The 13542-nt window shown below is 43.1% G+C and overlaps 1 protein-coding gene across 2 annotated transcripts in view; it reads left to right on the top strand.

Moving 5' to 3' along the window:
• Positions 1–13542, top strand: part of HMBOX1 (homeobox containing 1) — a gene marked incomplete at both ends in the record, with an annotated part of 108583 nt that overhangs the window by 41455 nt on the left and 53586 nt on the right. Inside the window, one exon of one of the 2 annotated variants that reach the window (XM_079550493.1) lies at positions 6557–6632. The exons of the other annotated variant lie outside the window; for it this stretch is intronic. Coding sequence (XP_079406619.1) covers positions 6610–6632 — 23 coding nt within the window. Of the gene's footprint in view, positions 1–6556; positions 6633–13542 lie in introns of those variants that run through there. 2 annotated transcript variants of the gene reach the window in all.

The following is a 13542-nucleotide window of genomic DNA, read 5'->3' on the forward strand; positions in this document are numbered from 1 at the left end:
CACAGGGTTGGGAATCTGCCTTTATTCTGAGTTCAGGAACCAGGCTGAATTTGCCCTTTTTCTTTCACCGTGCAGCAAACCAGGTGTATGAGCGAGCTGAAATTGGTTCTCCAGCATTTCAATAGCAGGTAGCACAGTAGCATGGGGCCCGTGTCCTCAGGCAGACATCTCTGATACTATCTGGTGTGCCTGGGAGCCAAGAATTTAGCCCCTCTGTTCATGTTTTATTTGTGACAAAATGGTGATGTTCCCCTTTCTCAAGGACAGAAAGCTTTTAATTTATTTGTAAAGCTCTTTTTAAGAACTTACCAAGGAAGGTATTAGTGAAATACAAAGTGGTGGTGTTATTTTCTACTATGTGACTCACTCAGAAATTAAAAAGGAAAATCAATTTCTTTTCCAAATAAGTTGCATGAGCCTCATCTTTACCCAGTGACTTCCTCCTTGCTTCTGCAGAGTGCTGTGGATGAGGGTGAACTGTACTTCAAAATATCTAATTGCATCCAGTGAGGAACGAAGAAAACTGAAGTGGATCCCAAGAATATATTAAAAATCTAAACTAAAATGAGAATGATTTCATGTCAAGTGAGACAAATGCAGAGTTGATACTCCACTGCTTCACACATCCACTTGTCCTTGGCACTGAGAAAATGAGATTTTTAATATCTGAAAAACAGAATGCCACTAAGGCTCATCCATTGTAAATTTAAGCTTCCTTTATAGCAACTTAAGCCGGGGACAAGATTGTTCATTACATCTGATTCTACAACTGTGGCCATGATTTCCATATTAATATTGAATTTTTTATTATCTGTTCCAGAAAGGAATGGAACTAGTAGTGTTTTCCCTATGTTAGCAGATAAATTATTTAATGAATAATGCGAAAAGGGCAAAGGTTGGTGAGTTCTTACTTGCATATCAACTACAGATTGTGGTGACACCTGTTCTGCTGCTGTGATCAAACCTGGGTTGTTGCTTTGCTTTGTGCTGAAGGAGGTAAAGAGGGAGAGTGATAATTTAAGAATGGCAGTTGCATTTACCCTGCTCCAGGGTGAAATTTTTCCTAAAATTATAGGTGAGGATTGCTTGTTGTTTGTCTGATGAACCCTGAATCAGAAAACCATGTAAGCAATCTTTATGTGGGTGCAGGGGAGGGAGGGTGCTTCTGTGCCACTGAACTTCAGACCAGAGACTATTTGTAACCCTTCTCAGGAGCTGTCGTTCTGTTCTGGCATCAGATGTAGGAAACACTGGTTTCCTCTCCTTTCTGTTGAACTTCATTTGCTTTCACAACTCTGCCGAGGCAAACCTTAGGATTCCCTGACCATAGAATCATAGAATGGTTTGGGTTGGAAGGGACCCTTAAGATCACCCAGTTCCAACCCCTGCTATAGACAGGGATACCTCCCTTAGCTCAGGTTGCTCACAGCCCCATCCAGCCTGGCCTGGAATGCCTCCAGACTGGGGGCATCCACAGCCTCGCTGGGCAACCTTTTAGACTGACCTGCCTTACAGTTTGGCTTTGCTGTGACAATTTGTGATTGCAGCCACGCTGTAGCACTGCTGCCCCAAACAAAGCAAAAATTGAGAATTTCTCTTATTTACTTGCAAGCTCTCTCTTGTTGATTTCTGCTCTATCGTACCTTTTATCTGCACTCGGAGATCTGGAGTATCTTGGATAAGTTCCTTCTCCCTCCTCTATTCACATCCCAAATCTGGGCTGCATAAAAGCTCTTCATTTATTTTATAACATCTGAAGCCTGCACCATTTTTTTTTCCTCTTCCATTAGTATTACTAAAATCATTGTCCTGCCTTTGTCATCTCACACCTGAATTACTGCAGCCTTTTCTTTGGCTCTGTCGTGTTCCAGTTTTAATTCTGTGTTTCATGGTGATGGAAAGTGATCTTTTTTTCCTTTGTGAGCTTTTTTTCCTTTGGTTCTTCCACACTTCTCACCCTCAAAGCGAGTCTTTCTCTGAGGAATTCAGTTCTCTACCGTTAGCCTCTCCGACCTTCAGAAAGTTTGCATCTATTTAAATTTAATTTCTTCCTCTTTGGAAAACAAAACAGTTCTCTCTATTAAACTCAAAATTTGGCAATAAGTCAACTGCATGATCTCATATTTTTCTGTGACTGCTTCACAGAAAATGCTTTAAAAACTGCTAAGAGATTTAATGGAGAAGTGTCTAGTGGTGTAGAACTATCTTGAAAGGTTTGGGGACGGCTGACTTCAGGGAGCTGCCGCTTTGTCTTTTCCATCCATCAGCTCTCCAGTAACATGGTTTCTTTCCTAGGCCACACACACAGCATGAGCTGTGGTCTGCTGGAATTGTCCATTGTGTCTGATATTGCTCTTGGTGTCCTCCTCTTACGGATGAGAAATAAGGCAACTCAAAACCTGGATGTGGGCCAAAGGAATTGCAGTTGCCACCAAAAAAAAAAAGGGTGAAGACTCTTAATAACTGGGGACTCCTTCCTGAGAGGCACTGAGGGCCTCATTGGCCACCCAGTGAACATCTTCAGAGAGGTTTGCTGTCTTCCAGGGGCACATGTCAGAGATGTTAAGAAGTCTCTACCGCATCTGATAAAGCAAGGTGACTGCCATCTGCTTGTTGGCATTCAAGAAGGGCTATGGGAGGCTGCAGTGGGGAAACAAAGTAGTATTAAAAGGGACTTTGCATACCTTGGAAAAATGCTAAAGGGACTGGGAGCGCATGTATGTTGTCCTCCTAACTGGTGGCTGGGTTCTGGAAAGGAAGAGGAGGATAGATCAGGTACATTACTGGTTGGTGGAGTCAGGATTGAGGTTTTAGGTACTGTGATCACAGGACATTGAGAGACCAGGTGTGTGGGCATCGGGTGGAATGCGACTGAGCAGATGGGGCAGAAGTGTTCTGGGAAGCAAGCAGGCTGGATTGATTACTGGAGCTTTAAACTAGATTCGGCAGGGGAAGGGGATGGAGCTTCTTGTGACAGAGAAGGGCCTGGTAATGGTGCCTTTTTAGTAATCTGTGGAGAAAAGCCTCTCAGCTGTCTAATTGGATCTTGTGAGGACTTCTCAGAGAGGAAAACATTGCCAATAACCCGGCTTAAACCTTCTTGCATTCTCTAGAGATACCTGCACTCTGTGCTTCCGTAAAGTGCTTTATAGCAACGCACGCAGCATGGGAAATAAACAGGAAGAACTAGAGATCTGCATGCAGTCACGGGGCCATGATCTCATTGCAATCACACAGACACGGTGGGACACCTCACACGACTGGAATGCTGTCATGGATGGCCGTGTCCTCTTTAGGGAAGATAGGCTGGAGAGACGAGGTGGCGAAGTTGCTCTTTATGTGAGAGAGCAACTGGAATGTATTAAGTTTCGCTTGGGGGTGAATCTTGAACAAGAGGAGACCTTGTAGGTAAGATTTAAGGAGGCTGATATAGGACACACTGTTGTGGGTGAGTACTACAAGCCACCTGACTGGGAGGACGAAGTGGATGAGGCTGTCTACGAACAGCTGGAAGCAGCCTTGCTGTCCTCTGCACTGGTTCTCGTTGGGGACTTCAATCATCGTGATATTTGTTGGATAAGCAACACAGCCAGGCACACAAGATCCAGGCGGTTCCTGCAGCATATTGATGATATCATTCTGATGCAGATGGTGGAGAAACCAATGAGGAGGGTTGTGCTGCTTGATCTTGTTTTTACTAACAAGGAAGGGCTGGTCAGGAATGTGATGACTAGGGGAAGCTTAGGATGCAGTGATAACAAGACGGTGAAGTCCAAGATCTTGTGTGCAAAGCAGTAAGTAGAATTGCTGCCCTGAACTTCAGGACAGCCAGTTTTCTGAGGAACTCATGCTTGACCAACCTGGTAGCCTTCTATGATATCATTACCAGCTGGGTAAATGGGGAGAAAAGCAGCGGATGTTGTGTACCTTGACTTCAGTAAGACATTTGGCATCATCCCTCACAATATCTTTGTTATGAAACTTAGAAAATGTGAGATAGATGAGTGGATGGTGAGGTGAACTGAGAACTGGCTGACTGGCAGAGCTCAGAAGGTGGTCATCAGCGGTGCAGAATCTGGTTGGAGGCTGTAACTCTTGGTGTTCCCCAGGAGTTGATTCTGGGTCTGATTTTGTTCAACATCTTCATCAACAACCTGGATGAAGGGATAGAGTCTACCCTTAGCAAGTTTGTTGATGGTACAAAGCTGGAAGGATTGGCTGGACACACCTGAAGGCTGTGCTGCCATTCAACAAGGCCTGGACAGACTGGAGAATTGGGCAGGGAGGAGCCTGATGAGGTTTAACAAGAGCAAATGAAGAGTCTTGCACCAGTGGAGGAATAACAACATGCACCAGTACAGGCTGGGGGATGACCTGCTGGGGAGGAGCTCTACAGAGAAGGACCTGGGTGTTCTGGTTGCTAACAAGTTGACCATGAGCCAGCAGTGTGCCCTTGTGGCCAGAAAGGCCAATGGGATCCTGGGGTGCATTAAAAAGAGCGTGGTCAGTAGGCTGAGGGAGGTGATCCTCCCTCTCTACTCTGTCCTGGTGAGGCCACATCTGGAGTACTGCGTCCAGTGCTGGGCTCCCCAGTTGAAAAAAGACAGGGATCTCCTAGAAGAAGTCCAGCAGAGGGTCACAAAGATGGTGAAGGGCCTGGAGCATCTCCGTATGAGGAAAGGCTGAGTAACCTGGGTCTGTTCAGCCTTGGGAAAAGAAGACTGAGAGGGGGATCTGATCAGTGTTTGTACATATCTAAAGGGAGGTGGGAGGCAAATGGATGAGGCCAAGCTCTTCTCATTGGTGCACAGTGATACGATAAGGAGCAATGGCCTAAAACTTGAATATAGGGAGTTCCATTCTAACATGCAGAAGAACTGCTTGACTATAAGGGTGATGGAGCACTGGCACAGGCTGCCCAGAGAGGTGGTGGAGTCTGGTTCTGTGGAGATAGTCAAGACCCATCTGGATGCCAAACTGTGTGACCTATTGTAGGGAAATTCTTTAGCAAAGGAGTTGGACTTGATGATTTTTAAGGTCCCTTCCACTCCCTGAGATTCTGTGAATTGTTGAAATGGCAGCAGCCATCTCTCAGCAGCTCCCTTCCCCCCAGACAGTCTTTCCTTTCCCATGGGTGAGCTGTAAACCCCCAGTGAAAGCTGGTGTCCAGAAGCTGCCAGCTGCTACTTCTGGAGAAGTCTGTGTGGCCTAGTCCTGAGAGTTCCATAGCTTTTCACAAACAAAGAAAAAAGCCCTGTAAATAACCTAGCAAGCCTGGTACAGTCTGTATGTGCACAGTGAACTCTGTCTGCAATAGGTGCAGATCTTCCCCAAAGCCATTAGCAAATCCTGTGGTGCTGTAGGGGAAGAGCCATGCTGTAGCATCTGGACCATGCTTAACAATGAGAGCAGCCTACGTGTGTTCATCCACAAATCTTGGGTGCTGATATTATGGACAATTGAAGTGCAGAATAAATTACTCAATGCATTTTGCTTTACTGCTCAAGTCACTTGTTTTCTATTCCAGCTCATGCTCACCCATAGTCCGAAGTGAAATATTCTCTCTAGTTCTTCCCACATCCACCTGGATGTAACATGCTCCCTCCCTCTTTCCTAATGGTTAATAGTTTGACTTTTGGAGCACTTTGTGAGTTTATGAGGAAAGACGTCAGCAGTGCAAGCTGAAGAAACTTCTATTAGGTCATTCCTTTTCAGAACATAGTACCTGTCTTCTAAGCTCTTGGCGGACGTTAGCCAAATAATCCTTTTAATAGCTCTTGTGAGTTAAAAGGGTAGGTAACTGTCATAAGGCTAAATGATTGCTCAGATTAATTTACTTGTGGCAAAAAGAAATCAATTGTAATTTAAATTTTTGTCTGTGCAATGATTACGCTACCAGACATCAACTTTCTCCTTAGGAATCTACCTGGAACCTGCATTGAAGTGTGTCTGTGTTAGTACAGATTGTGTGGATCTGAATTAGTTACAGATTATGAAGAGTAATGTGAATCAGCATGTGCAGTTTTTAATCTGTTTGGTATACAGAGAATATTCAGCTGGTCGGCCTTGTTTAGATCTTTAAAGCATTGATTTATAGCAGAAGTCTTCCATGGGGTGCTTGGATGCAAAGGATTATTTCTTAGACTTTGAGACCATGGGTCCTTTGCAAGCCATGTCATCGCTCACTTAAGGCATAGAGAAGAAAGAGGGTGAGGCTTTAGCAGTCCACACAATGAAACATAAAAATTGAAAGTGGATAGAAAAAACGGCAGTAGTTTGAGGGAGCATTTTTCTTAACCATGATGACATGTGGTGATTGATACCCTTCCTTTTTAAGAGAGGATGGATAGGTTGCTCAAGAAGAACCTGGAGGGGCTTGTGTATTTTTCTTAATGACGTGGCTTGGGGCTACTGCCTGGTAAAACTACCAGAACGTTGCCCTTTATAAGCTGGTTGTGTAATTGTAAGCCAGACAACAAGAAATCAGAATGAATTTGCCTTTCATTGAAATATCTGAAGTTTTTGTATCTTTTAATTGTGTCTTACAGAATGGTGAATAACACTGAAGACCCCCAAGAGGCTTTATAACGTTCCATCCCCATGTAAAGTATGCTCAGAACTTTTCCAGTAGTGTAAGTACAAGCAAAAAACCCAAACAATTACACAACAGCTACAGAAAGATGATATCTTGAGCACTGTATTTTTTCTGTTCTACCTGAAAAATGCAGAGAAATGATTACAATGATAATCAACAGTTTGCTAACCTGGGGAGTTCCACTGGTTTGGCTTTTGCTAGACCGGGAAACAGGAATTTATTTAAACCAGGAAACAGGAATTTATAGTTCTTCTCTTGGCCTGGCTGATAGCATCTCTGAAAGAGAGAAAATCATGTAGTGCTTCGAAACAGCCTCGATCAGAGGAAGTGTGCTGTTAAAAGCTGGAGTACTCCATACATCCCCATGGCATAGCAGAAGGATACCAGAGCTGTAAGTGTTTGGCACCGCTACAGACCTGGTGAAAGGAGATGAGTACATCAGAAGAGTAGCATTGTATATCAAAGGCAGAAGACTAGCATAGCTAACATTGGTAGCGAATGTACAGGTTCAAGCTACAGCTGCTGCTAAATCTTGTATTTGAGTCTTTTAGTTTGTTCTTTTAAATGACTTCTGTTACGAATCTTGAATGTAATTGATATCCATTCTGTTTTCCTCAATAAATAAGCAAATTACTTCAAAGCTTGTCAGGCTGAAAGGAGTGATTGTCCTGTATTGTGCTGTCCTGCATCCCTCTCACAGTTGCAGTCCTGCATTAGTGTTCCTTGTACCTCTTGTAGGCATGACTAAAAGTCCAGTGGCAAACAGATTCTGGAGGTGCTTTGACCTCTAGGCTTCTAACTGTACCTTCTGTCTGAGTTACAAAGAGAAATCTTGTCTATTGCAGGTTGGAATTGGGATGCTGTGAAAACAGTCAGATTAATCCAAGATAGATTATTTCTGGGATGAAGATTATTCAGGTAGTGCATGGACACTCATAATGCAAGTGGCAATGCAAGCACAGACTTCTGCGTAGAGGGTGGCAGTAAAGAGTAGCACTGACAAGAGAAGCACTTACATGTTGGAAATTCAACTACCAATATTCTTCAAATAGGCTTCTTGATACGACCATTAAGTAGTTATTTTCCTTTGCTGGTGTCTCAGTCTTCCATTCAAAACTAGTGGTTCTTACCCTTTTGACACTCTGAGACGCTTCCTGTTCTTTGTTTTAGCTGCAGATATGTTGGATATCAGTATTAAATAGTCACTACTTGAAATCTTAAATATCTACTTCACAGCAGGGAAGAAATCTGGAGGTAAGGCCGCACTGCCCTGCGCATCTTTATTATGCCGGTAATGCAGAGTTTGGAGGCTGATCTTACAGTTCTTCTATGCTTTGTGTGAGCACAAGGACAGTCTGTCAGCCTTAACTTTGAATCAGACTTACAACATAAATTTCCAAGCAGTGAATTATATAGTCTTAATTTCCTGTGCTTCAGCCAGATTTCAGACGTGTCCTGCCTCTGTGCAGTTTTAGTTGGATATCATATTCTGCTGCTTCTTGGGATCACTGTGGCATGTTGATGTGTGATATTAATCAGCTGCCACCCTTCATCACAAAAACAGTCACTTTTTCCATTGATTCCAGTGTATGTACAGTTAACACAGTCATTGAGAATGCAATAAAAAGTATAGATGAATGATTTTCGCCTGGGTGAAAGCTGGGATGAAACTATTTAGACAGGGTTAGAGAGCTTTAAATCAGGAGAAACAGTCCAAGATGACCCAGTTGGGTGCAGAGTTTCGGGACTGAACCATATATAACTTTTTGAATAGGTAAATGGACATGGGGAAATGGGGAAAAAAAAAAACAGTTTAAAAAAAAAGATAAAGCAGTTTGGCAGCCCACAACTTGTAATTTATTGTGAAATCATATCTTGTCTTGTGTGTATGTTTATGATAACTATTTACAAAATAAACAGCATGCCTGGGTGTACTTCACTGGGCAGGTGAGGAAGATTATAAAGCCATATCTGAGGTATTCCATTTTCAGGCCAGGGTTTTAAAACAAGCTTGAAAGTAAGATTGGTTTGCATTAATAGATCTCTTAAAGCTGCCATGGTTAAAGAGTAGTGTGGTTATCCCAACCATGGGGCAGCCTGAAGAGCAAAGGAGGCGATTACCATTTATCTGCTTAATTTTTATCTGCAGTTGGATGAGATTGAGTACTTGAGAGGAATTTTTTGCCTTATGTGAGCACGAGGCTTGATTTTGGTGTCACTAGAATTAGTTATTTATCTGAAATGAAGCCCTTCTGTAGCCGATGTGAATATGTCTCCACTGGTTTCTTTATAAATAGAATGGAAGCAATTTCGTGTACTTCACAGGATCACAACAGTACTGATTAATTAATGTGTGAGATATGACCATTGGTATTTATCTTGCATTCGAAACTCGATGGAACTGGGCAGTTTCAACATTGCCTCTAAAAGTTTACCCGAATTGTCAGGTCTGTGCGTATGGATCTAACTGCCAGCTATGACAGAGCTGGCTCTGGAGTAAGTAAAAGCCTGCTGAGTGGAAAAGAAATCAGTGTGAGTAATGCAGATGGAAAAAAAAGACTGAGGTCTTGTTATCATTCATGAAAAACAATGGGAAGAAAGGAACGAGCATGTGAATGGTATCGAAATCAGCACACTGAAAAATAGCCATTGCATTATGGTGGCTTGGAAAGTCACCATATGGCTAAGCTGCCTTAACTGTCCAGCTTCCCTGGAATGTGATTCAGAACACGTGAATTAAACCTTGGTGAAAGAAGCTTCAGCTAATTTTCTGTCTTTGCCTTCTGACAAGAAGGTGTAGTGTAAATGGCTGGTGGCTATAGAAGTGTTCAGTTGACATTCTAACCTTCTAAACGTTGTCTGAGCCCTTAGTTTTACTCTAAAACAAACCAGATGAGTTAATCCATGATTTCACGGGTAGTTAACCCAACCTAAAGGGGACTAAAAGCAATGTTGTTCCCTGTGCGCCTCTTACGCTTTCCTCTGTTCTTAGCTAAATTGGCTTGGCCCATCCATTGGATTGGTGACAGCAATCATCACAGCCTTCTCTAAGCTAACATAGTTTACTTACCCAGGCAAAACAAAGTATCTAAGGATGGGTTGGTTTATTTATTTTCTTGATGTGTTGAACTGAATTCATTTGTGGGGATTTCCAAGAATCTCTACAGGAGGGCAGAAAAGCAGGACCCAGCCCCTACCTCAGTAATGACAGAACCATAAAACACCCTGAGTCAGAAGGGATCCTCCACTCTTGTTGGATGCTCTTAGGTCAGCTCACACTCCCTCAAGCATCTGCACATCAGGACTTGCATCTCAAGGTGTTCTCCTCCTGCTCTGAGTAGCAAAGAAAGAGTTTGCATTTACCCTGAGGACGCAAACTGGGTCTTCTCTGTGTCACACGAGAGGAAATCTCCCTAGATGGAGAGGTTTGTTACTTTAAGAGCATGAGTAAGATGTGTGTTTCTTTTTGAAATGCTTCTAAATAAAATAAAACTCTAATATGGAAGCGGCTGTAGCCAAAAGCCCACTTTTTTGCTATTATGATTTATATTCTTCAAGGAGCTGCTGCTATCTATTTCGGAGTTGTTCTCCAAATATAACATCTGTCTTCTCCAAGACTGTGTGCCAACAGAACTACAGTAGAACTGCTCCCACAGACTGTTTTCTAACAGGGGTAAAAATAAAAAATAAAATTGCTCTGTTGAACACAAAAATGGGGACAGGTAAAATTTAGTTACTTGGTGATTTTTGGCTTTAGTTTTCTGAACGAACAAACTGCTCTTTTATGAAAGTTGTTACTGTTGGTGAGAGATCCTGAGAAAGAATGTAGGTTTCCATAATGCGTACTAAAGAACACCGTTCTCCTTACATGCGGAAAAGAGGTGGTAGAAATCCTGGTGATGACATCCCATTAAAGCATGTTGTACAGTGCCGTGTCTGGTGCCGTAGATGAGCCTTGGGGAACGTGAGAAGATGTTCAAATTTTGGCCAAGCAGTTGGTCTGCCTTCGTGCAGAATGCCTCTGGTTTTGAACGAGCCATTCTGCCTTGTTTGAAGGTTAGTTCCTTTCTGTGAGCTATTAGTTTCAAAAGTTAGCTATAATATTACTTTTCTGCCATGCAGTGTTCTGTAGAAAGATGCGTTTCCAACATTTATATATTCCAGTGGGCTGATGTAGAACTGTTGACTTGAGATTCTGTCTTGATTTTGATATACAGGGGATCCTATAAACAGGAGGGGAGTCAGTTCTTTGAATGGGTAGATAACAGAACTAGGGGAAATGGTTTTAAGTTGAAGGAGGGAAGATTTAGGTTGGATGTCAGGGGGAAGCTCTTTGCTATGAGAGTGGTGAGGTGCTGGAACAGCTGCCCAGAGAGGCTGTGATGCCCCGTCCATCTCTGGAGGTGTTCAAGGCCAGGTTGGATGGGGCCCTGGGCAGCCTGGGCTGCTATGAAATGTGGAGGTTGGTGGCCCTGCGTGTGGCAGCGGGTTGGAGCTTCGTGATCCTTGAGGTCCCTTCCAACCCTGGCCTATGATTCTGTGGTTGAATTCTGAAGGTTTCTAGAGGAAGCAGAAGACAACGTTGTTTCTACCCCTGTAATTTTGGCATCTGGAAAAATATGATTTGCCAGTTTGTATGTAGGTTAGGCCCATGTCTCCTTCCTTTTTTTCTTGTCACAAGAGCTGTTTCTTCATGTGGGCTGAAGAAAAGATGTCAGTGTGTTGCAGGAACTGGTGGAAGGAATTCAGACACAGGAATTCTGCCCTGATTCTGTTACAGAGTTTATGTATATGCAATTTTGTCTTCGGCTCCCAGATTTAAGAGCTCCTCCTTTGCTCTTTTGTCACAGCTTTGGGTCTCAGTTCAGCACTCAACTATCACTGGTTTTTCTGTGTCAGTTCTTCTCATTCCTTGTTCTGCCCTTGAATGCAGGCCTCAGAGTTCAAATTCCTGCCTTACTGCTGTAGAATTGCAACAAAAAGTTGGGAGCCCTGATTGTAGAAGTAGGGAACATTAGGGTTAGACAGATAAGGTGTCGGTGTGAATCAGTCTGTGCCTGGAGTAGAATTCAGAAGTATCTGGCTCCCGGCCCTGTGCTTAGTCAGAGGTCAGTCTCTTTTGTTAGACTTGGATTATGGCAATAATTGGCATTTTTATTATATTTTCCCCTTGTAAGATTGATCTTGAGTTCTCTCTCTCTTTTCCAAAGATGTAAAGCGGATACTATAAAGGGCAGTAAGTTACTCACCCAAGTGGAATCAGTGGCAAAACTGCTGGGCTTTGCTTGCTGCTGGTGTGGCAGCACCCAGTAAAAAAATACTGTATCAGCAGCGAAGAATACAGAAGGCTTGAGTGGAAAAACAGCTTAAGATAAAAAAGTGAGTCTGGGTTGGGGTTCTTTAACTAGCCGAAAATCTTGAAGCTTCCTAAAGAAATGCTATGTTGATATTCTGCTCTCAGCTTTCCTTCTGTAATTTGTGTAGCGGTGAGTATTTGATTACGTTGGATTTATTTTCAGAAGTTTCAGGCTGCTCTTATTAACTGTCACCATTTTGATCGAAAGCATATGGCAGTGTTCTGCATTCATAAGGCAGTGCTTTGCATTCATAAACAGAACTGGTGACGTTTAACCTCGATAGATCAGCTTGTAGTCTGATTTCACTCCTTGCTTGCAAAGTGAGGTTTTCGTTTGCCTCGGCTGAGAGCAGTCATTATACAAGCATTACATTCTGTTTGTGAATCAGGATGAATGGGAGTAGAGACCTCTTTGAAAATCAGAACCAAGAGATGAAGCTGCAGGAGATAATTATGCTAACGTATGGGTGAGGATGGCTCTGTGTTCGTTGACATGATGAGCACTTGAGGCCTGATTTTTAAATTTTTTTTATATATATATTTTTCCCCTCTCCTGAAAACTGGTACAATTCCACCAAAAATACTGGAGCTGCAACTGATGAGCGTAAGTGTTGGCTCAGATGAGTCACATCCTTAATCCTCTTTTGTGCTCCAGAATTCATAGCATCAACTACTGTTTTGAAGGCAGCTTTGCTTAATATGGTACAAAGCTTTGGGCGTTTCTGAAGCGCTTAAATTGACTGTGAATAAAGGAGATGCACTTGTTAGGCAAGAAAAGAAAAGGCCAGTGCTTGAATTTCAGACAGTGAGATAGAGCTTTGCCCCAGCTGTGTTCCAGCAGGGTTGTAAGGCTGTACTTGGTGGTCAGTGGGACAGTTGCAGCCTCTGAGCTTGCAGGCATAGTGTGCAGTGTTTACTTTGTGTCATGCACATCAACTGTTGTGTTTGTGGAATGACCAAAGCTCAGAATGAAACTGCCTCTCGAGCTTCTTGTAAGGAGTAGCTGCATCCTGGGTGGGTAATGGTGAAACATGGAAAGGAGGCAGTGAATGGAACTGCACTTGGGTGCTTAGATCTTGTAGACATGTATGGAGAGAAAAACAAACGTACATTAATGGAAAGCGTGGTTAAACAAGTAACAGCTGGAATTTCATTGTAGTCATTGGTTCTGAGAGGAAGTGTTTGGAGTGGTAGTTAGAGAATCCCAGAATGGCCAGGGTTGGAAGGGACCTCAAGGATCATGAATCTCCAACCCCCTGCCCCAGGCAGGGCCATGCAGGGTAGCTGATGTGTTGTTATCAGTCCAGTTGATACGTTGTATTGCCTTTGGGAATAGCAGTGCTATTTTTGTTTTTGTTTGCTGTCCAGACCTCATGCAGAAGGGAAATGTAGCAGCCCAGTCACACTGGCCAAGGATTCTTGCTGCATCCTCATGGAGGCTGGGCACCTTCTGCCAGCACTGCTGCTCCTGTGTTTGCAGCAGCTGTGGGCACAGCACTTCTCACCACTACTGTGTGTGCAGGGAAAAACTCTTAGCTTGACAAATTCATGCTGTGAGAAACTGTAATAATTAAAGTCTGTTTGGTTAACT

Source organism: Tetrao urogallus, assembly GCF_951394365.1.
Source record: "Tetrao urogallus genome assembly, chromosome: 2".
NCBI classification, from domain to species: Eukaryota; Metazoa; Chordata; class Aves; order Galliformes; family Phasianidae; genus Tetrao; species Tetrao urogallus.